The sequence below is a fragment of the Natator depressus genome, chromosome 1 (assembly GCF_965152275.1).
Source record: "Natator depressus isolate rNatDep1 chromosome 1, rNatDep2.hap1, whole genome shotgun sequence".
Taxonomy (NCBI): Eukaryota; Metazoa; Chordata; order Testudines; family Cheloniidae; genus Natator; species Natator depressus.
The window spans coordinates 203,958,150-203,982,335 of record NC_134234.1 but is presented as its reverse complement, the minus strand read 5'-3'; the positions used below and the strand labels follow the sequence as shown (position 1 = coordinate 203,982,335).

Genomic DNA, 24,186 nt, shown 5'->3' with positions numbered 1-24,186 from the left:
GCCAAGGCTTTGTCAAGCCGGGTCTTAAAAACCTCTAAGGATGGAGATTCCACAACCTCCCTAGGTAACCCCTTCCAGTGCTTCATCATGCTCCTAGTGAAATAGTGTTTCCTAATATCCAACCTAGACCTGCAACTTGAGACCATGGCTTCTTGTTCTGTCATCTTGCCACCACTGAGAACAGCCTAGCTCCATCCTCTTTGGAATCCCCCCCCCCCCCCCCCCGGTCAGGTAATTGAAGACTGCTATCAAATCCCCCCTCAGTCTTCTTTTCTGCAGACTAAATAACCCCAGTTCCCTCAGCCTCTCCTTGTAAATCATGTGCCCCAGCCCCCTAATAATTTTCGTTGCCCTCCGCTGGACTCTCTCCAATTTGTCCACATCCCTTCTCTAGTGGGGGGACCAAAACTGGATGCAGTACTCCAGGTGTGGCCTCACCAGTGCTGAATAGAGGGGAATAATCACTTCCCTCGATCTGCTGGCAATGCTCCTACTAATACAGCCCAATATACCATTGGCTTTCTTGGCAACAAGGGCACACTGCTGACTCATGCAGCTTCTCATCCACTGTAATCCCCAGCTCCTTTTCTGCAGAACTGCTGCTTAGCCAGTTGGTCCCCAGCCTGTAGCAATGCATGGGATTCTTTCTTCCTAAGTGTAGAACTCTTGCTTTATATTTTTGAAGGTTTTCTTTGTAACCATAAGAACTAGAAGACTTCTTGTTTTTAAATTGAGATTATGGAGAACAAGATAGGACCCTAAAACCCCCCACCAAAGTGCTGGGTCACTGATATGACCAGTGCTATTCAAACCCATGCCCCCTTGCCAGATTCCAAAGTCCTGCTGCAAATAATGGAGGTGTTAGAGCTGTTCAAAAAAAGTTGCAAGAATCTTTTATGGAAAGTGCAAAATAATCTAAATAATCTCTCCATTATAATAACGTGTATCTAAATATATATGTAGATAATATAAAGAGCACCAATTACTGGCATATATATATATGTAGCATTGTTCATAGTAGGTTTAATAGAGTTTTACACTGCAAATGTCTTCCTGAAGGCTGCTCTTAACGAACAGAGGGGTTAGCTGAGTGTCATGTCTAGAGAGGTAATATCTTTTATTGGACCAACTTCTGTTGGTGAGAGAGACAAGCTCTCAAGCTTTCTCACAGTTTTGTGGAGGGTTTATTAGGAGGTTTGGGATTGATATCTGGGTTTCTCTCTGACCCATGAGGTGGAAGGGGTGCATCTTGTCTTGTCCCAGAAGGAGGCGGAAGATTAGTAGTGAAGATGGATTTCTGCTACCTTGAGGGAAGGATTGGTGTTAATGAGAACAACTGAGTTTTTGTCCCATGGGGAGGGGAGAGGAGAGGAGAGTGAATGGGGTAAGGGCTGAATCTCTTGGTCTCTGTGCTGTGGGTAGGGGAGGGTTAACTTTACAGTTCCATGTTGCCTCCCTCGTCTGCCCCCCCCTTTTCCTGTTGCTTTCTCACCCTTTGCTGGCAGGAAGTTGCAGAACTTATTAGTTTCAGTTTGTGTTCGGTCTCTTGGTGCTCGATCCGGATTGACCTTGTGGGGCTTCTCTGGAGGCGGGGGTCCTATCATGGGGACGTAGGAGACCACAGAACCATGGCCCATCCGGAGCCTTCCCCTGCCTTGGTGGCTACGGTGAGTAACACTTGGGATGAGCGCCTAACTCCAACAGTCAGTCACCAGGCTGGAGATCTGGGTTAATGAGAGCGCAGGGCTGGGAGTGGTGTGGGTTTGTTTGGTGACTGCAGGAAGACTGGGAGTCAAGTCTCCTGGGTTGTATCCCCAGGTCCGGGAGGTCAGTGGGGTCTGGTGGGTTAAAATTGGGAGGAGAGTGGGAGTTAGGCCACCTGAGTTTTATTTTCTGATGTGCCTTTTGTGAGTCCCTCCCATTCTGTCGGTCTCCTTTTCCCCCTCTGTAGAAGTGAGCTGGTAGTGATAACCTGCCTCCCCTCCTGAGCTGCTCTCTCCTCCACTGGTGTGACCCGGTAGAACAGTGGTCCCTACATGTTTTACTTTGCACTCCCTCCTCCCCCCGGGCTGGGGCTGAGGCTGGGCTCCTGGAGGTGGGGGGCACGGACAGGAGTAAGGGGGGCAAGTTTGGGGCCACAGCTGGGGGAGGGGCTGGCAGTGTAACCTTGGCAGAGGCCTGAGGTTGGTAGCCAGGGCCCCTCTTGTAGGCCCACAGCCAGAACCCTGGGCACAGGGCTGGGAGTGGGGCACGGGGCTGGCAGCTGGAGGCAGGGCCAGGAGTGGAGCTGGGTGGCGCCCCCACCATAGGGGCTGGCCTGGGCCCCAGCTGCGCCCCCCCAGTGTTCCTCAGTAGCCCCGTAGGGGGTGCACCTCACAGTTTGGGGACTTCTGCCCTAGAAAGACTGTGCTCCTGTCCTTGATAAGTTCTAGAGCAGGGCAAACTTTTTGGCCCGAGGGTCACATCAGGGTGCAAAACTGTATGGAGGGCCAGGTAGGGAAGGCTGTGCCCCCCAAACAGCCTGGCCCCTGCCCCCTATCCGCCCCCACCCACTTCCCACCCCCTGACTGCCCCCCTCAGAACCTCCGACCCATCCAACCCCCCCCCCCCCCCCGTCCTTGTCCCCTGACCACCCCCTCCTGGCACCTCCCACCCCAACCACTCCCCCGGGACCCCACCCCCATCCAACCCACCCTGCTGTCTGTCCCCCCAACCCCTATCCACATCCCTGCCCCCGACAGGCCCCCTGGGACCCCACCCCCTATCCAACCCCCCCTCTCCTTGTCCCCTGACTGCCCTCCTGACCCCTATCCACACCCCCGCCCGCTGACTGGCTCCCTGGGTCTCCCATGCCTATCCAACCCCCACCCCATTCCCCAACTCCTGACCGCCCCGCTCCAGAACCTCCGCCCCATCCAATCGTCCCCTGACTGCCCCCCAGGACCCCCTACCCAACCTGTGCCACCACCACCCCCTTACCATGCCACTTAGAGTGGCAGGAGCTTGCAGGCCCGTTGCCCGGATGGAGCCAGCCGTGCTGCCCGTGCGGCGGCGTGGCTGTGGGGTAAGGGGGACAGCGGGGGAGGGGCCGGGGGCTAGCCTCCCTGGCAGGGAGCTCAAGGGCCGGGCAGGATGGTCCTGCGGGCCAGATGTGGCCCACGGGCCGTAGTTTGCCCACCTGTGTTCTAGAGAGACAAGGTTGTAGAGGTAATGTCTTTTTCTCTGTGGGTGAGAGAGAGAAACTTTCCAGCCACACAGAGTTCTTCTACCTTTCCCAAACCTGAAGAAGAGCTTTGTCTTGAAAGCTTGTCTCTTTCACCAACAGAAGTTGGTCCTTTAAAAGCTATTACCTCACCCATCTTATCTCTAATATCCTTGGACCAACACGGCTACAATAACACTGCATACACCTGATGAGTTATGGCAGACCGTGAGCTTGCTCACGGGGTTCCCTTACATAAGCTAGGCAGAGGGTTAGTCATGTCCCACTTGGATTGGTGAGTGACCTGAGGCTGCTTTCTCCCACTTTCGCACCACAGGAAATAACACTTAACCCAGCTATCAAGGAGATGATTCTCCTGAGGTTCCCCAGCCGCTTCCACAATCCTACAACATCTCTGCTTCCTCCTGCAAATGCAATGCTCTAACAGTCCCTCCAGTCCTCCCACCATCTACATATCCAATACCCCCCAGTTCCACAAATTTGGATAATGGATGTTGTCTTGTGTTTCCTGTCCCTATGTATCTAATTCTCTTCAGTAATTCCTGTTGCTCCATCTCCTGTGTCCAATTCTCCTCCAGGCCCTCCCGTTCCCAGGGGTGCCATTTAGGGAGGGGGGCACATGCTCCCCCAAGTTTCATACCACATGATAATTTTACCAGTAGGGGTGGAGCTATGTGGGGGGGGGGCTTGCGGGTGGCTATAGCCACCCTAAAATTTTCCTTAGCTCCCGGTAACCACCCCTCCCAGAGCTGGGTGCCCGGCCAGCAGCCGCTGCTCTCCAGCCACACATCTCCTGCCACTATGGCCCTGGCTGGCAGTTTCCCTTTCTTTGGGAAACTGATCCATGGCTGGCATGGTGCTGGGGGACCCCAACCAATGCTAGAGGTGGCCGTGTCTGAGTGGGTCTCTGCTGAGCTGGGATGGGGGGAAAGGAAACCTGCCTCTGTTGGTGCCTCTGGCTCTGGAGTGGGAGCTGCAGCTACTGCTGTACTGAACAAGCGTTCAATCTCCTGAGTGCATGGCTTAGAGACAGCTCAGGTACATGCACACAGTGTCCCCCCTACAATCCTCCCCAACACACACATGCACAGTCTGTTGCACACTCCCCATAACACACCCACTCTTTCACACAAACAGTCTCCCTCCTCACACACTAACGCACAGTCTCCCCCAATCCGCGCACACACTCTCTCACACACTTGTATTATTATTATAATTGTTGTTACTACTTGGTACTTCCTGTCGAAATGCGCAATACACATATATTCTCTGTAATTTTATTCTGTTTAGTTTTTTTGACTGGTCTATGCATTTCATAATTTTATTTCTCTCTTATGCTTAAATTTAATTCTTTGAGTAGTGAGTTCTAAAATGCCTAACCTGTCCTGGCTGGAGTAATTATCATTATTACTTTTATTACCATATTGTGCTTTGTCATTTATTATTTAAAGTGGTACAATCAAATAATAATATCCTTCTAGAATGTAAATTTAGCTTGTACTCATCTTAGTTGTGCCATTTATTTATTTTTAGAAAACTAAGCACATAATTTTAGACACTGTGCAGATGAAGGTCACTTATTTTCAAATTGTATTTTTAATTATATCTGTAAAATAATTTAAAATTTATATGAAAATAAATGCGGTTCCTAGTCTGATAGTAATGATGGAGTCAAATGTTAGTAAGTCACGTACATGATTGTGATTGGTTAACATAAATGCCAAAATAATTAGAAAAATAAATTTGCATTCTTAATAAAAGAGAGAAAACCTTAATCACAAATTAACTAAATACCTTTTTAGCTGAGTGAAAAACAGTTGACTAAAATAGAGTAGATAATAGCAGTAACACAGAGTAAGCAGATTTTAAACAGCTTTTATTTATTTTTATTTATCTCTACTAAAGATAGTGTACAAAGTATCAAACTTGTGTTTCTGATATCTGTGTTAAGGTTCCAAAACTGATACCTCAAGGCTTGGGATTGGGAATATCTAGCTGTACTATCCCCTGATTGTTCTACTTACATATACTTATATAAGCTTATATATATAGTTATACTTACATATACTTACATATAAGCTTATATATATACTTATACTTACATATACTTACATATAAGCTTAAAGTATGTCGTTAATTGGTGTTTGTATATATTTTTCTTTCTTTATAAAGAAATTAGATACAATGGTCCTATCAGCTAATTTCTAAGTTATCTACCAAAAAAAAAAAAAGTAAAGTTGCCCCTCCCACCCAGTCTGAAATGGTGCTCTCTGATCTTCCACCTTGTATAGTCAATGCCCTTCAGCACCTCCAGTTTTCCCTGCCTTTCTAGTGCTCCCTATCTGGCTTTGTTCACCCTGACCCTTAGAGGGATAGTTCATGTTGAGAAATCTCCAGGGAATCTGAATTGGGTTCTCCATGGGGGCCTGTGAAGCTGTGTTTTGGGGTTTCCACAGGACTTTATATTCCAGGGGGGTGTTCCTGGAGTAGGCCTGTTTAGTATTCAGTGACTCTAGGGGTTACTTTGTCACTCTGGTGTTCTTTCCCCAGGGCCCCAGGCAGCTGCCTCTCTTCCCTATTTCTGACTCCCTCGCACAGCAGAAACTATTCATTTTTAATGAGCTGCCTCCCTAATCTGTCCCTGACTCAGCAAGAGGTTGGACTTACAGGAATTGCAGTTGCTTTCCAGACTTGCCCGCCAGCCTAGAGACTTTAACTCCTCAGTTGCTGGGATTAGTCAGAAAGAAAGGAATCTCTCCTCTCCTAAGCAGCACTGGAGAACTACTGTCTTACTGAGGGAAGGATTAAGTGGCATTTACCCCCTAGAACCTATATATATGAGAGTTAGTACTGAATCAAAGGAGAGAATGCTCCCTTTTGACTCACCCATGATTTTCTGTGTAGTACAGCACCCACTAACACCATGTTTGGGCAGTGGGGTGAGCACTCTGTGAGAAATTGGACCCATGGATATGTTCTTATTAAAGCATCATGACTCCTGCCCCTCAAAATCATAATATTTTTTAAAAAATACAAGTTGGATTTCTTTATTTGATTTCTGGGTTTTGAGTCTTTAGGGAGCACTTGAGTCACGTTTTCAAGCTTTTTCTCTGCAATTCTGAGGGCCACTAAACTTCCCTCTTTTAAAAAAGAGAGTTGAGATTCTCATGCGGTGGCGTGACTCATGGAGGTGGAAATACACCAAACATCAAGAGATTTGTGAAATAGTCATGAGAGTTGGCGACACTGAAGCTTGCGTTCACCAATTAAATATTTGTGTTCTTGCTTTGCAAACATTTAGCACAGAGAAAGTAGCCTGCAGCCAGTGGAATAAATTTAATCTAAAAGTGTAGGGGCAAAAGCAGCTGGGTCCACAGATGAGCTTGAATTTCCCTTCCTCCCAAAAGCCTCCAGTAGCATCATGTACTGTATTTATGCCAGAAAAGCTGGCATATTTGTACACTCAAGGGTTTGTTTACACTTGAATTTTTAGTTGTTTTAACATGTTATTTAGCACTGTAATGTGACCGTAAATTCTAGTGTAGATGCTACACAAATGTTTGTTCTAGAACACACACATTTGTTTGTAAACATGTTAGCATCATTTGCAATAAGTATTTGTATCCTGTCTGCACTAGAATTTACAGCTGTGTTAGATACAGTGTTAATTTACTGGCAAAAATTGAATGCAGAGTTAAAGTTACCCCATGCTAACTTGTGTCCTAGAATATTGAGTTCATGTACCCTGAAAAACTTCCCATTAAGATATAGACTACTTCCACTCCAGAAGTGTGACTGGAAGGAAAGCAACTTCCCAGTTTAGAGTAATCTGATTTATAATCAGCAATAGCTATCCTTAGACAATATCGGGTGATATTGAGGTATACTCTAGTATCCAGCTTATTACCACTAAGTTTCCACAAAAGTTCATTAGCCTGACATTTTCCTGTTTTGTATATCTTTCCTGTCATTTTAAGAAACCCCCATGCTATACTGGCATCATTGATCCAGTGAAGTCTTTGGGATCAGAAATTTTTTGGTGATAGCATTTACCTCCTTTTATTGCTTTACCTCCTTTTATTGCTCTCTTTGCCCTGGTCTACACGGGGGGGGGGGGGGGAGGGGGAGTCAATGTAAGAATAGCGTAGCAACGAGACGAGAATAGCATAGCTGAAGTCGATGTACCTAGATAGTGTATAGAGCAGTATAAAGTAATTGTCTGTATGAAATTTTGGTTTGTACTGACTTCGCTAGTGCTTTTTATGTGGCTTGTTGTACAACAAGGCAAATATCTAGGTGAGTTGAAATACGCGCTGGGGTATGTGTATCCCTGGTTGAGACCCAGTGTTTTATTGGACAACTTCTGTTGGTGAAAGAGACAAGCTTTTAAGCTACACAGAGCTGCTCTTCAGGTCCTTCAGACTTCATAGCTGTTGTGTGTAGCTGAAAAGCTTGTCTCTCACCAACAGAAGCTGGTCTAAAATTACCTCACCCACCTTGTGTGTCTCTCATATTGTGGGACCAACACGACTACAACAACACTGCAAGCATCTTTCTTCAACTTGCCTTGCTTATTGGCTTTTATAATTTTCTTTGTCTGTATCAGTATCATAGGGAATAAACCCTTTTAAGTGATTTATATGTACCCATTTTAAGATACGAAGTTGGTGTCCTTTAGAGATTTTGATCTGATATACCACATACATAACATTTTCCCTATGATTTCATAGGGACCTTCTCAACTGCATCAAAACTTTTCTGGGCGCTTCTGTTTTAGAAATGAAATATCTTACCATCAATCTGATATTTTCTGTCATAGGTTTTGTATATTTCTGTTAACCTTTCCAGGTTTTGTTGGGCAAGGAAAAATCTTCCTGTAAATATTTGCTTTAATATAAATGTATTTCTCAGTGTGTAAACCAGAAGCTCTATTTTCACTATTTTTCATGTAAAGTATGTGATATAAGAATCTCATGCTGCTTATAATGAGGTCAAAAGGTACAAATTTGTGAACTTAACTGGTAAAGATTGAATAAACAAAGAACTATAGGAAATCTTAAATCCCAGTTTCTTGGATGGTTGCGCAAACTCTTTTTTTAGCATGATTATGATCAGTTTTCCTTCTCAAATTGGCCAGTGTTTGACATGAGCCATCAAAATGTGTGACAAATGACCAAAATGTGGACTACCTGTGTTCTGTTGTGCATAAATGACAGATGCTAGGGTTTTTTTTTTATAATTAATAATTGAAATGTTGTTATGGCTTTTAATTTTAATTGTATATATTTAATTTAAATTAATTTAATTAGAATGTGTTAATCAATAGTTTGTTTTCAACTCTGCGATGAGAAACACTGGAATGAATATGTCTGGGGAAAAACTATTGTATAACACAGATGAATGATCTATTAAAATACACAGAATACAGGAAGTGAGCTTACCTATTCTTTACATTTTAATAAAGCATCTATGTTGTAAAATTTTGTTTTCCCCTGAAATATTCACTCAAATGTTTCTTCCTGAAGGTGATAAAAACTCAGCAAACTGATAATGATTAGCCTATGATTATTTCAGTACTTTAGCCCGTCTTTCTAATTCCAACACTTCAGCCAACGTGTCCTCACCAACAGCCCCTCTATTCCCCTCTGCAACTATTTATTTTCTTCCCCATTTCCTCCCTCTGTTTCTTCTTCCTTGTTTTCATAGATACTAAGGTCAGAAGGGACCATTATGATCATCTAGTCCGACCTCCTGCACAACGCAGGCCACAGAATCTTACCCACCCACTCCTGCGAAAAACCTCTCACCTATGTCTGAGCTATTGAAGTCCTCATATCGTGGTTTAAAGACTTCAAGGAGCAGAGAATCCTCCAGCAAGTGACCCATCTTCCTCACCTTGTTCCTCTTACTTGCCCCCTCAGTTGCAGACATCTACAGTACTTTCAGGCTAGGCAGGAGTGCCTGTGAGGGTGTGAATTGCAGAGGTGGTGGCTTTGGGTTTTGCCAGGCTGAAGGTGGCCAGGGTGGGGGTGGGGCGGGTGACTCTCAATGCCTCCCTGCACCAGCCAATAGCTGTGGTGGGTGAGGCCTGTGCATTGTATCACCACCAGCAGATGCAGGGGATGGGCATATACAGGCGCTCTCCCTCCCCATCCCAACTGACAGGCACTGCAACAGGTGTACACAGCTTCCTGAGGAGACATAAATGTGGAACAGGGAGCTCGAACTGGCTCCTTGATGAACAGCAAAATGCAGTACAGTTGAGGGGGTCTGGCCTAGATAACTGAAACGGTATGCAATGTGTAACTTTGGGTTTAATCCCCAGTATTTTACATATATCTGCCATGGTCTCAGAAACAGCTTGAACCACTTTCTGATTCTTAAAAGTGGCAAAGAGTCCTGTGGTATCTTATAGACTAACAGATGTGTTGGAGCATGAGCTTTCGTGGGTGAATACCCACTTCGTTGGATGTAATCGACGAAGTGGGTATTCACCCATGAAAGCTCATGCTCCAGTACGTCTGTTAGTCTATAAGGTGCCACAGGACTCTTTGCCGCTTTTACAGATCCAGACTAACACGGCTACCCCTCTGAAGCTTTCTGATTCTTGTTCCCCAAGGCAAGCCTCAGTGACTAAAAACATGATTCACCAGCACACATGCTGTGGTTTGGTGGTTTGAACTATCATTTGATGTGGGGAATAAATTCTATCCATTTTGTAAACAAATAGGTGTCAGTTAGTATATACTTACTTATCCCAACTTGATCTGTGGAATGGGTCCACTAAAGTCAAGTTGTAAATCTGACCATGAGAAAGCAATCTCTGTGAATTGCAGAGGATGTCTGAACCTTGTCCTGGTGAGTTGCTATTTATGGCATGTAACAACCTCTTTCAAAGCAGCTCATGCATGTCTTGCCAGTATGTTGCTTGCTTTAGTGCTTGATAGATGTCATGGATTCCTAAATGACTACTTCTATAGAAATCATCATGGATATGCATTAACAAAAGTCCTGAAATAGTTCTTGGGAACTAGTTATCATGGTATTTTGTGTGTGTAAAAGTCTTTTAAAAAGGCTGAGTCATTAGCTTTGGTTCATCCTTGGTTTATAGTTCTTGATTATTCCTCAGATCGTGATCAGTAATAAAGCTTATTAGCCTTTTATATATTTGTAAAACCTAGAAATGACTGTCTTGTAACTGCTTTCACAAAATCTGATTCATCCCTGTCCCTTTGTCTGTTATGCCTGAAGATGTGGTATCAGAGTAATCAGCTTACATGACCTGGTGTTTTATATACTTGGCTTTTCTAGTATTTCCTATATTTACACTATGTACTTTATTTACACTTGGTTCATGTTTGTACATTCCCATGGTATCTTGTTGAAAGCTGCTTCTTTGGCTAGAACATCAGCTTCATTATTGTCAGACCATCTGCGTGAATGCTCTTCCACTTTCTTTCCAGCAAATAATCAATTGCTGCAATCAGTTCTTTGTGTCTAACTGGCTTACTCTTGGAACTGTGGATTCCATCCTGCCTCCATGTGAGTTGGTTAATGGCAACTGTCCATCTTGAAAGTTGATGATACAAGTGCCAAAGCAGTTCAGTTACTATGTGTCATGCTACAGCATTGTGAGCGGCTAAAAAGTCCAATTCTTCAGTGACTATCCTTGCCACAGATAATGTGGGCATAAGGCACCGGGCAAAAAGATAAAGTTGGTGCGCTACTAGCTCTTGAGGCCTGCTGCACTTTCCTCTCTCAACCACCTCTCTTCAGCCTTTTTGAGTCCCTGGTGCACTGTAGCATTCCAGTATGGCCTGTTGCTAGTTGCATCTTCCCAGCTTGCAGTGTTGATGTTGAAAGTTTTCAAGTCCCTCTTGCAAACATCTTTGGATTTGAGCCTAGGTCAGCCCAGTGGCCTTGGAGCACCCAGAAGTTGGTTCGATATATCACATAAACATACATTTAAATACATTCTTTATCTCTCTTTGACTGTTTTGTGCAACTGAAAGAGCTGACAGTCTCTTATCTGTTATTTATAATTCATAGTTCTCTGACATTCTTGGAGAGAGGAGGTCCCCCTGTTTGCCAGAATTTCATTTTCCTGCCATTTCTGTAGTTTTGAATGGCTTTCACATGTGTAACTTTCTCTTAAAAACTTCTAACTTTTGAGAGGGGAATAGGATGGCATACAGCTGTAATAGGCACATTTGTATGCTTATCTTTTCCTAAACCCACAACCGCAACTCTTTATTGGTTTAGGTTTCACTTTGCTAGAGTTCTCACAGCAGAAAAACGTCTGTTTCTTTGCAGCTGTACTAATCCCTTTCACAAGAGCAAGTTAGGAAAACATTGCCCTCAAATAAAATTACAAAGAACTTATAAAAACAAAGATCAAAACAATTTCACAGAAGCAAAGCAAAACAAGTACATTCTCACAGCACGCTTCTCATTGAGAAGTCAGCCCATTCCCGGTACAAGGGAAAAATATTATTTAACTCATTATGCCTATATAGGCCACCAAAATATCAAGTGTTAGCTTTTAGAGTGTAGTGCATTAAAAAGTTTTCACATCGGGTGTTCTTTCTTTTCTCACAGCTCAGGGCTTAACTTCTCAATAAACAGTGTGAGGTAACATACAAAGTAAAAAAGTTTTTAAATGAGGAAGGAAAATATAACTTTTCTTAACTGATGGAAATAGTAATAAGACTGCAGTCAAAAACATTCTCAGCTCACAGCTTTATAAATTATTTTGTTAAAGCAATTTTCCCAACCAAACACCGATAAAACAAAAACATTAAAATAAAGGGAGGGTGTGTGTGATACTCGTATAATTATAGATGAGTGAGTTGCTGTAATGATGTTACATTGCTGTGAAGCTTTCTAGACAGTTTTGGAAGTCTCAGGATGTCTGTCTTTGTAGTCCTGGAGCATATTAGTTTTTGAACAGTGAAATGTATTACAAAAAAAGATTTCATCAGGAATTAGGTTGTCTTTCGCATGACTCAAGTGAAAGGATTTCAGTCCTTCCTTAAAATTCCATGTGGTTCATATTCGTCCATAGGCCTTGTATCCATTACAGTCTCTCTTCAGAAAGTAGGTCAGTTCAGTTGGTCTCATTGTCATGACAGGCTGGTGCTAGGCTCAGCTGTGAATTCTACCCAAAGAAATAATTTCTCACAATGGTCTTTTTCCTTTGCAGCTCATTCTAACTCTGGCCTGGGTGTGGGCTGAGGAATGCTTGGGAGTAGCCCCAAACCCAGATACCCTACAAATCCATGGGATATCCCTGGGTAGAAAGAAGAGGGAGCTAAAGTGTCAGGTGGGAGAGTACCTACACTCCAACAGGACCCACTGCTGCATGAGATGCCACGCAGGTACAATAGAGTGTAACAGTGAGTCATTACTGCTAAGGCCAGAGAGGAATTCCTGTTTCCTGAACTCTCAGTCCAAATATCTCTTGTTCCCCAGCTATCCCTGGTGAGAATGCCACATCCTGGGGTAAAGGAGACATGTACCCTTAGTCATGGGATCTCCTCTCCCCTTGTCCCCCCACCCTGGTGAGTGCATCCCCTGCTGGGACTAAGGAAACATACCATTTACTTGCACTCTCAGCCAGATGCTGCTCAAGACAATCTGCTGCCTAGGCAAAACTTCAGTGTGTACCCCTCCCACTACAAAATCACCCCACCCTTTAGCGTGCCAGGTCACAATGCCATGGGGGAGCCACCCCCCAGAAAGCTGCCACCCTTGGCAACTGTCTAGTTTGCCTATAGCTAGAGCAGACTCTCAGGTCTGGATTCCCCTTTCCCCTGCAGTGTCTCTGGCTCTCATTTGCCCTAGGAGAATGTCTCTCTATGCCTGTCAGATCCCTGTTAGGTGATTCTGTTTCAGGGACTTACTTGGCAGAAGACTGTCAGTCAGACAGTCTTGCGACCCGCTGCACGCAATGTCCTAAGGGCACGTTCACGGCTACAGATAACATTTTGAGGAAATGCATTAGTTGCCAGCGGTGCCGTTCAGGTGAGTCTCACCTGTCAGAGGATGGGGATGGGGGAAGCGGGTGGTGGTGGCAGGACAGGGACTGCAGGAGTGGACGTGGGGCTGCGGTGGTGAGGAATTAGGATAGAGTGGAGGTGGGTGGATGGGGACAAGAACAGTGGAGGAAAGGGATAGGGAGAGTGTCGGTAATTGCAATGGGGTGGTGGTGTTCTGATGAGGACAAGAGCTTGGAGGGAGTGATCGTCAGGCTCTTTGGTACCAACTCTTAGTTGGGGGAGAGCAGAGGATGATGATGTCTGTTTCCGGCCTGTGCTGTCACCATGAAGAGGACCCAGTGGTGGAAAGAGGGTGGAATCATCTCTCTCCCTCTCTGTCTCCCCTCAGAATTCCAGCAGATAACACTGTCTGAGTGCACTGAAAAGAAGGATACTGTCTGTGGCTGTCTGCCCAACCAATTTCAGAAAACAGACAGTTTTTTATTCAAATGTCTGAACTGCAGCCTATGCCACAACGGGACCATCCGGCAAAAATGTGAGTGTGATGCAGACAGCTGCTACTGCTGCCAGGGCAGGACATAGCAACCCCTTCCTCTCACCCACTTGTCTTGAGGGAGCTAAATCCCCTGCCCTGGAGTTATTTCTCTTCTGGAGCAATTTCTTGTTCCTTCCCTCCTACTTTATTTCCTGAGTCCAGGAATGATTTCACCTTCTACAGTCTTTGCTACCCCTCCTTGCCCCAGTGCAGTCTTTGCTCCCCCATCGCAGATTATCTTTCTCTCTCCTGACCCACAGAGTGAACTTTTCCCCCCTCCATATACCCAGGAGAAATTTCCTGCTTCATATTAATTCCTCCCACTTCTGCCCACCTTGCCTGTGCTGGAGCCAGTCTGCTCTGTCCTGAGCAAATTTTTCCTTCTACTCTGGATACCTCTCCCCTGCTGCTCTGGAGCAATGTCTCCCACTCCCCTCAATAAGCCCTGGAAAGATCCTACTCTCTCTCACGCTCTGGAGCAGTTTTACACCTCCTATGTCCTGGAGTGATGCACTCCCACACTGCCATAGAATCACTTTCTCCTCTGCTCCCCTGCCCTTGATTGATTTCCCTCTCCCTTGCCATGGGGCAGTTCTCTCCTCCAGCCTCTCCCTGACTTGGGAGTGATTTTTCCATACCCCTCTCCTTCTTACGGAGAGACTACGGGTCTGTCTACACTTGAAATGCTACAGTTGCACCACTGTAGCAATTCAGTGTAGACATTACCTATGCTGATGGGAGAATGCCTCCCATTGGCATAGATAATCCACCTCCCTGAGAGATGGTAGCTAGATTGATTGAAGAATTCTTCTATTGACCTAGCACTGTCCACACAGAGACTTAGGTCAGCTTAACTATGCCACTCAGGAGTGTGGATTTTTCACATCCCCAACCAACAGGGTTAAACCGATCTAATTTTCTAGTATAGACCAGGCCTTAGTCCCGCACCACCTCCCTCCTGACCTATGCTCATTTCCTCCTCCATCCCCTTTCTCCTGTAGTCTGTTTTCCTTCTTTTCCCATAGTACAGCTCCCTACCCAATTGTTCTGAAGCTAGTCTCCCTCTCTTTGGCAATTTTCCCCTTCCACATCTCACACCTTCCCTGGTATGAATTTCCCTGCCCCTTAGGCGTGTCCCCTCCTCTGCCGTGCCCCATCCCATTCTCGCTTCTCTCCCTGTCACACTTGCACACACTCACGCTTGCCCTAGAGTGACTTCCCTCCTCCCCCTGCCCTTGAGCAATTTCCTTCCCTCTCCTCTGACTTAGAGCTGTTTCCCTCCCTCCTCCCCCTAGTGCGCTCCCCATCCTCCCCCCATGTGTTCTGGAGCCAATTTCCCTCCCTTCCTCAAGTGAGTTTTGCCTCTCCTCCACCCTGCCCTTTAGCTGGTTCCCTCCCTCCCTCATGGTGTGACTTCCTCTTGAGCAGTTTCCCTCACAACTGCACTAGAGCATTTTTTCTTACAGATATTGCCCACACATGACATCCCACAGCTCAGAGTATTTTCTCCCTTCCCCCCTGCCCTGATTGGCTTCCTCACTCATGCCTGCTGCTCTGGAGCCACTTCTCCCTCTCCTTCCCCTCCTGCTTGCTCTGTAGTGAATTTTTTCCCTTGTGCACCTCTCTGTTTCCATCCTTCAACCCAGTTTCTGCTACACTGGAGCAGTTTCCCTCTGTCCTGTACCAGAGAGTGATCCCCCTGCTCTGAAACAGTTTTCCCCAGCCACCATCTACCGGAGAATGTCACACCTGCCCCCATCTCCTCCCAAACACCCATGCCATGGAGTGATTCACCTTCCTGACAACAGTTTCCGCACCCCCAAAGAGAGATCATCCTCTCCCCACCCTCAAGGGATTTTCCTTCTCCGTCATCTCCCCTGGGGCTGATGTTTCCCTCTTTTCTCTGCAGGTACAAAGAACAGTGACACGATCTGTGTCTGTCATGCTGGATACTTCCTGCACAAAAATAGCTGCAACCCTTGCAACAGGTTGGCTTCCTGTTCCTATGCTCCCCCTACTTATGCAACTGTGAGAGTGGACTCCATTAGGCACTGACCTTCTGCAGGCAGATTGAATAACCTCATCTTCCAGGCTCAGGCTGCCCCCTAGTGCTGTCACCAGGCAGATTTGCAAGGGGCTGTGAAATGGGGCAGTCTCTAAGAATACTTGATACATGTTGCCCTCACTCCCCACATCACTCAGGTTTCTGCTTCCCTCTTTCAGCTGTAATGAAGAAGAATGTAAGAAGGTCTGTGATGCAGTGCCAAGGCCATCAACTTCCCCCTCAGTGCAGGGTAACTACTGGGGTACGGTATTGGCATTCCTCCAACATTTGCTTCTGCTTTCACTCCCATCCCCATCTTCACATGTTCCCTTTCCAGTCTTGCGCCTGTCCTTACTCCCACCCTCTCCCCTTCCTTCTGTTACTCACTCAACGTTTCTCCCTCGTCTAGGTCATACCATCTTACTCGTTGGCCTCGTCGTTGTGCTTGCAGCTAGCCTTGGACTGCTCTTTGCAGTTAAATTGATCAAGCAATACCGTCAAAAATTGACAACCGCTATTTTTTACTCCTGTGGTGAGTACAACGGTCTCTGTGGTGATACCGGCTGGGGGGATTTTGCGGGGGGGGAGGGAGGGAGGGACATATGGGGCTCGGCATCCCATTGGTCTGATCTAGTGCAAGGATGGAGGTGCATGCCAGGGTAGATGAGCTCATTGTCCTGATCTTGGCAGTTCTTACAGTCTTCCATCCATACTCACGCCTGTGACGAGAATCCCTCCCGTGAGCTTGTTGCTGGGATTTGTGCATTTCACTAAAATCCCTCGAGTGAAGTCAGAGCTATAGAGGCACCCATGGGCTTGAGCTGCTTTTTCTGTTTATCTTGGCGGGGAGGAAGTGAAAACAGTTTCTTCTTTTTTCAGTTTCTACGCAGCAGCCAAAGAGGGAGCCGGTATCTGAAGTAAGCAAGGTACTCAGTGCAGAAACCTACCTTCAGATTATCATTCCCCTCAGACCCATTCCACCTGCCTGGGGCCCAGGGCAATATTCTTCCCCCAGCCTGTTCTCAGGGTTTGTACTTCTGAACATCCCGAGCACTAAGACTCTGGGTCGTATACATAAAGAGACAACTTCTCAGGGTATGTCTACACTACAAAATTAGGTCGAATGTATAGAAGTTGATTTTGTAGAAAGCGATTTTATACAGTTGATTGTGTGTGTCCCCACTAAGCGCATTAAGTTGGTGGAGTGTGTCCACAGTACTGAGGCTAGTGTCGACTTTTGGAGCATTGCACTGTGGGTAGCTATCCCGCAGTTTCTGCCGCCCATTGGAATTCTGGGTTAAGCTCCCAATGCCTGATGGGGCAAAAACATTGTCGCGGGTGGTTTTGGATACATGTAGTCAGTCGCCCCTCCCTCCGTGAAAGCAACGGCAGACAATCGTTCCATGCCTTTTTTCCGTGCGGGTGCCATACTGCTTTCAGCAGACGGTGCAGTAGGTCTGCAAACTATCGTCATCGAACGACCACTTCCGCTGCCACTCTGCTCTCCTGATGCTATGAATCCACCTCGCAGGTCCTCTATGTGACCGTCGTCATCCACCGCTTCCGCTGCCACTCTGCTCTCCTGCTGATCTCGCAGGGCTGCTTCCGCTGCAACTCTGCTCAGCTGCTCTTGTCTTGCTATAACACGGCAAGCATGCAGCCTGCTCAGCTGTTGTGTCCTGGCAGCAGACGATGCAGTAGGTCTGCAAAATTGGTCATCCAACCACCGCTGCCCCTGCAACTCTGCTCTCCTGCAGACGCCATACCATGGCAAGCATGGAGCCCGCTCAGATCACCGCAGCAGTTATGAGCATTGTAAACACCTCATGCATTATCATGCAGTATATGCAGAACCAGAACCTGTAAAAGCAGGCTAGGAGGCAATGGCAGCACGGTGACAGGAGTGATGAGGACATGGACACAGACTTCTCCCAAGCACGGGCCCTGGCAATTTGGCCATCCTGGTGGCAATGGGGCAGGCTCATGCCATGGAACACTGATTTGGGGCCCGGGAAACAAGCACAGACTGGTGGGACTGCATAGTGTTGCAGGTCTGGGATGATTCCCAGTGGCTGCGAAACTTTTGCATGCGTAAGGGCACTTTCATGGAACTTTGTGATTTGCTTTCCCCTGCCCTGAAGCGCAAGAATACCAAGATGAGAGCAGCCCTCACAGTTCACAAGCGAGCGGCAATAGCCCTCTGGAAGCTTGCAATGCCTGACAGCTATTGATCAGTCGGGAATCAATTTGGAGTGGGCAAATCTACTGTGGGGGCTGCTGTGACCAAGTAGCCAATGCAATCACTGAGCTGCTGCTATCAAGGGTAGTGGCTCTGGGAAATGTGCAGGTCATAGTGGATGGCTTTGCTGCAGTGGGATTCCCTAACTGTGATGGGGCAGTAGACGGAACGCATAACCCTATCTTGGGACCGGATCATCAAGGCAGCCAGTACATAAACTGAAAGGGGTACTTTTCAATGGTGCTGCAAGCACTGGTGGATCACAAGGGACGTTTCACCGACATCAACGTGGGATGGCCGGGAAAGGTACATGACGCTCGCTTCTTCAGGAGCTCTGCTCTGTTTCAACAGCTGCAGGAAGGGACTTACTTTCCAGACCAGAAAATAACCGTTGGGGATGTTGAAATGCCTATAGTTATCCTTGGGGACCCAGCCTACCCCTTAATGCCATGGCTCATGAAGCCATACACAGGCACCCTGGACAGTAGTCAGGAGCTGGTCAACTGTAGGCTGAGCAAGTGCAGAATGGTGGTAGAATGTGCATTTGGACGTTTAAAAGTGTGCTGGCGCAATTTACTGACTCGGTTAGACCTCAGCAAAACCAATATTCCCATCGTTATTACTGCTTGCTGTGTGCTCCACAATATCTGTGAGAGTAAGGGGGGACGTTTATGGTGAGGTGTGAAGTTGAGGCAAATTGCCTGGCCTCTGATTACGCGCAGCCAGACATTAGGGCGGTTAGAAGAGCACAGCAGGGCATGCTGCGCATCAGAGAAGCTTTGAAAACCAGTTTCATGGCTGACCAGGCTACAGTGTGACAGTTCTGTTTGTTTCTCCTTGATGAAAACCCGCCCTCTTGGTTCACTCTACTTCCCTGTAAGCCAACCACCTTCCCCTCCCCCCTTCCATCACCACTTGCAGAGGCAATAAAGTCATTGTTGTTTCAAATTCATGCATTCTTTATTAATTCATCACACAAATAGGGGGATAACTGCCAAGGTAGCCCAGGAGGGGTGATGGAGGAGGGAAGCACCGGGTGGGGTGGGGGAGGAGGGGAGGAGAAGGCCACACTGCACTTCAAAACTTATTGAATGCCAGCCTTCTGTTGCTTGGGTAGTCCTTTGGGGTGGAGTGGTTGGGTGCCCGGAGCCGCCGCGCCTCTCCCCACATTCTTGGGTGTCTGGGTGAGGAGGCTGTGGAACTTGGGAAGGAGGGTGGTTGGTTACACAGGGGCTGCAGTGGTGGTCTGTGCCTTTCCTGCATCTCAACCATACGCCGGAGCATATCAGTTTGATCCTACAGTAGCGTCAGCATTGCATCCTGCCTCCTTTCATCATGCTGCTGCCACCTTTCCTCTTGATCCTGCCACCTCTCCTGTTGCTCCCGCCACTTGTCCTCTCGTGCGTCCCTTCTGTCCTTGCGTTCATTTTGTGCTTTCCTGGACTCTGCCATTGTCTGCCTCCACGCATTCTGCTGGGCTCTTTCAGTTTGGGTGGACTGCATGAGCTCAGAGAACATTTCATCACGAGTGCGTTTTTTTCCGCCTTCTTATCTGCGCTAGCCTCTGGGACGGAGATGCTAGTCGCAGCTTTGAAACATTTGCAGCTGCGGGAGGAAAAAAAGGGAGATTAAAATTGAAAAAAACACATTGACCATTTAAAAGGAGGGGCTGATGTTTTCGGGTTAACGTGCAGCACAAACCCAACTAAACCCCCCCAACACCCAATTCTCTGGGATGATCGCTTCACCCCTCCCCCGACCGCGTGGCTAACAGCGGGGATGATTTCTTTTCAGCCACAGGCAAACAGCCCAGCAGGAACGGCCACCTCTGAAAGTCCCCTTAATAAAATTCCCCTATTTCAACCAGGTGACCATGAATGATATCACTCTCCTGAGGCTAAGACAGAGAGATAAAGAACGGATGTTGCTTGAATGCCAGCAAACACCGGGACCATACGCTGCCATGCTTTCTTATGCAATGATTCCAGACTACATGCTACTGGCCTGGCATGGTAAAGTGTCCTACCATGCAGGATGGAATAAGGCTGCCCTCCCCAGAAACCTTTTGCAAAGGCTTTGGGAGTACCTCCAGGAGAGCTTCATTGAGATGTCCCTGGAGGATTTCTGCTCCGTCGCCAGAAACGTTAACAGACTTTTCCAGTAGCTGTACTGGCCGCGAATGCATCCCAAGTCTTCAGGGCAAATTAATCTTTAAACACGCCTGCTTTTAAACCGTGTATTATATTTACAAAGGTACACTCACCAGAGGTGCCTTCTCTGCCTTCAAGGTCTGGGAGCCTGGGTTGGGAGAGTACTGTCTCCAGGGTGATAAACAGTTCCTGGCTGTTGGAGAGAATGGTTTCTCTGCTTGCCTGGTGTGCACTGTCTTCAACCTCCCCATCTTCCTCGTCCCCAAAATCCTCATCCCTGTTGCGTGAGACTCCCTTGCAGGAGTCCACGTACAGTTGTGGGGTAGTTGTAGGGGCACCCCCTAGAATGGCATGCAGCTCATCATAGAAGTGGCATGTCTGGGGCTCTGACCCCGAGTGGGCGTTTGCCTCTTGGGTTTTTTGGTAGGCTTGCCTGAGCTCAAGTTTCACGTGGCACTGGTGCCAGTCCCTGTTATAGCCTCTGTCCTTCATGCACTTGGAGATTTTTTCAAATATTTTGGCATTTCATCTTTTGGAACGGAGTTCTGATAGCACGGATTCGTCTCCACATACAGTGATCAGATCCAGTACCTCCCGTTTGGTCTATGCTGGAGCTCTTTTGTGATTCTGGGACTCCATGGTCACCTGTGCTGATGAGATCTGCATGGTCACCTGTGCTGATCAGCTTGCCACGCTGGCCAAACAGGAAATGAAATTCAAAAGTTCGCAGGGCTTTTCCTGTCCACCTAGCCAGTGCATCCGAGTTGAGAGTGCTGTCTAGAGCGGTCACAATGGAGCACTGTGGGATAGCTCCCGGAGGCCAATACCATCGAATTGCGTCCACACTCACCCAAATTTGATCCGGTGATGTCAATTTCAGCGCTAATCGCCTCGTTGGGGAGGAGTACACAAATCGATTTTAAGAGCCCATTAAGTCGACAAAAATGGCTTCGTTGTGTGGACGGGTGCAGGGTTAAATCGATCTAACGCTGCCAAATTCGACCTAAACTCGTAGTGTAGACCAGGGCTCAGTTTCACAGACCCCCTGACGAGTGAGGACTAGATTCTGAGTTCCTATCCCCAGGCTTCATCTTGCCCCATTCTCCTCTCTCTCAGGATTCATGCTTCTCAGACACTTGCAGATGGGTCTCATGTCCCACCCTGTTTCCCCCCCTCCCCCCCTCCCAATCTTTTATGCCTGGCCTGGCCAAGCTTGGCAGATTTAGCTCATTGAATTTCTCCTCAGAATTTGATCCCTCCAGCCCCCTGAGCATTTCTGTGGTTCTTCTCTGAGCTCCCTCAGTTTGTCGCTACCTCTCTGGGATTAAGGGGCTCAGAGCTGAGTGCAGTATTGGGGTCTCCTCAAGACTGTATAAAGAGGGGCTGTCCCCTCCCTCCTCTGGAACTCATTTGAGATCTCTGAGACCATGGGGCCCCGAGCTGGGCTCCCGGCATGACTCAGTTCTGTAGCTGTTTCCTCTTAGACTCCCATTTTCTGATGCCAAGAGAAAGTTTAACCCCTTTTGCTCTGCAGGTAAGAAATGTTTGACCCCCATCCCCACAAATAAGGTGTCTTTGGGGGGTTCCCCTCCCTCATGGGAAAGTTTTAACTCCTGGGTCCCTGATCCACTACCCTGTTAAGTGCGCAGTAGCAGCTGTTCCCCTCAGATATAGTGGGTGTTGGGTTGCTCCAGTGGTGATTCCAGAGTAAATACTTGTCTCTCACAGGTTGTGATGAACGAGAGGAAAGCTGCCACCTTTGCTCCGGTACCACCCCAGATAGAAAAAATGTGGACAGCCAATGCTGTGCCAAGGTCAATGGTTGCACAAGAGCTACCAGATTGTGTCAGACCTGCTGGAAAGACTCAACTCCCAGACAGTGAGTGCAGCTCCCCCTGAGAAATGGGATTTCTGCGTGTATGTGGGGGTGGGATGTGCATGTGTCTGTGCAGCATGTGCACCTGTGTGCATATGTGCATGACAATTCTGTGCATCAGTTGCAGCCCTGTGCCCAAGCAGATCTAGTACATATGAGTTCACATGTGTATGTGTTTGCATGAGGCCAGCCAAGGGTGGCCTGTTGCATGTGTCCAGTCTTGTGTGTGACAGCCTTGTTTTGGTGAGTTTATGGCCTGCTGTACTTTACTGTGTGAATGCGTGGCAGTGACACAGTGCAAGCATCTTTACAAGAATGGCCTGGCATGTGTGTGCATGTGTATGCAAGACCTTCCCTGTGAACAAGCTTGCAGGATCTTCCATATTCATTTGTAGATAGGCTCAGACCCAGGTGTGACATGTATCTGTGTGATCACTCAGAGGGGTGCAAGACCTCATCTGGGGGAGGTGCTTCCCAACATGGCACCATCATGTTTCCCACCCAGACTACACTGGTGCCGTTTGTGTCCCCCCTCCACTTCCCCAGACCCTGCTGCTGATGTCCCCTTGCTTGTTTCACCCAGACCCTGTTGTTCTCTATACGGTGGCGGACCATGTGCTGCTGTCTCGGTGGAAGGAGTTTGTGCGACGCCTGGGGCTGAGTGACTATGAGATTGAGCGAATCGAGCTGGAGCAGCGGCGCGTGCGGGATGCCCAATATGAGATGCTGAGACAATGGAGGCTGCAGATGGGCCAGGGTGCCACAGTGGAGCGCATCAGCTATGTCCTCAACCAGATGGAGCTGAGTGGTTGCAGCGAGGCTATCCAGGAGGCATTGTCCAGGCAGCCCTAACCCCCATTCTTACCTCCTGCACAGGCAACTCTAACCTCTTCTGCTTTAGGGCTCCCTTCTGTAGCTCTGTCCCTCCTCTTCAGAGAGGATTCTAGTTCACTCTTTCTTTCTTGTGTGTCTCCACCTCTTTTCCCCACCCCCTCTGGAATGTTTGTTGGGGTTGGCAGCAGGTGATGCTGGTGGAAGGTTAATGATCACTTTTCAGTGAACCACAAAGTCACTTATGCCATCAAACCAAGAGAGAGTCCTACAGCAACTGTCATGGGGGAGCACCTCCGAAAGGACGAAACAGACTGATTCTGTGACTGAAACATGGAGGCCAACCTACAATGCAGAACCCAACCTCCCAGCCCTGGAAAGGGAACATCGACTGGGGCCTAGTCATGGGTGTTCAGCGGTTGGATGGTGCCACCACAAGAAAGAGGGAGAAGTTATCTTCCTGTTCCTCTATTGCTCAAGGGGAGTAATGGGGTTTCTCAGGTGCTGATAGGTCAGGTGGGATTGGTGCTATTTCTATAGCTCTTTTCTGTACCTAAAACACATGTAAAAGAGCATTAACAAAGGACATGTATATGTGTCACTGTGCGTGTGTGCATGAACAAGAGCAAGCGTGCATGGATGGGCGTGAGTGTGGCTTTGAATGTGCTTGCCTGTGTGCATACATGAATGACTGGTTGAGAATGGAAAAGTGCATGCACATACAGTGGCATGAGTGCATCTGCACATCTCTGCTTACACTCAGGCAAGGCAGGCACGCGTGACTATGGCCTCATATGTGCGTCTGCCTTTGGGTGATTTGCTTAATCTGATTTAACTGAAAATACGATGGCATATATTTTGTTAGGAACTTCTGAATAATTTCACACTACTTCCCAGTCTCCATCCCATGAGTGCTCAGTGTTACATTCCTCCAAGTGTTAGCCCTTGTGAGGTGTGGTATAGCTAAGGGCTCAGATTATCCTCACACCTTTTGAGCAGGGGTTCTCTGTCTCCTGCACAGGGCCAGGCCATTTTTAAAAAACTCTTGTAAATACACTAAACACTCTGAAATAAAAGCCCAGTTTGTAACCCTGCTTCCAGTCTGCATTTGTCCATTTCGTCCTCTCCTGCATACCACTGGAAGAGAGAGACAGGAGAGGGGGGACCCCAGAAGCAACCAGCATGGGCCACAGCCAGAGATGGAACACTGGATTTGTGGAATCAAGGATCTCCTCTTTTGTACATAGAATTCAATTGTCCCAAAGACTTGGGGAAGTTGGAGGAGAGCTG

General features: G+C 47.5%; 2 protein-coding genes across 3 annotated transcripts in view; one reads left to right on the top strand and one right to left on the bottom strand.

Moving 5' to 3' along the window:
* CTC1 (CST telomere replication complex component 1) overlaps positions 1-24,186 on the bottom strand; it is a 57,352-nt gene that overhangs the window by 30,842 nt on the left and 2,324 nt on the right. The window lies entirely within an intron of this gene.
* Positions 1,434-23,985, top strand: TNFRSF1A (TNF receptor superfamily member 1A). 2 transcript variants are annotated; one of them, XM_074974936.1, is made up of 10 exons: positions 1,434-1,667; positions 12,426-12,600; positions 13,118-13,246; positions 13,610-13,756; positions 15,666-15,744; positions 15,980-16,050; positions 16,210-16,332; positions 16,680-16,726; positions 21,918-22,068; positions 22,649-23,985. In XM_074974936.1, exons 1-10 carry the CDS (start codon positions 1,446-1,448, stop codon positions 22,915-22,917), a joined length of 1,413 nt encoding a protein of 470 aa, XP_074831037.1. In that variant the 5' UTR covers positions 1,434-1,445; the 3' UTR covers positions 22,918-23,985. The 2 variants fall into 2 exon arrangements, with proteins under 2 accessions (XP_074831037.1, XP_074831030.1); XM_074974929.1 differs by having other exon boundaries at positions 15,980-16,062.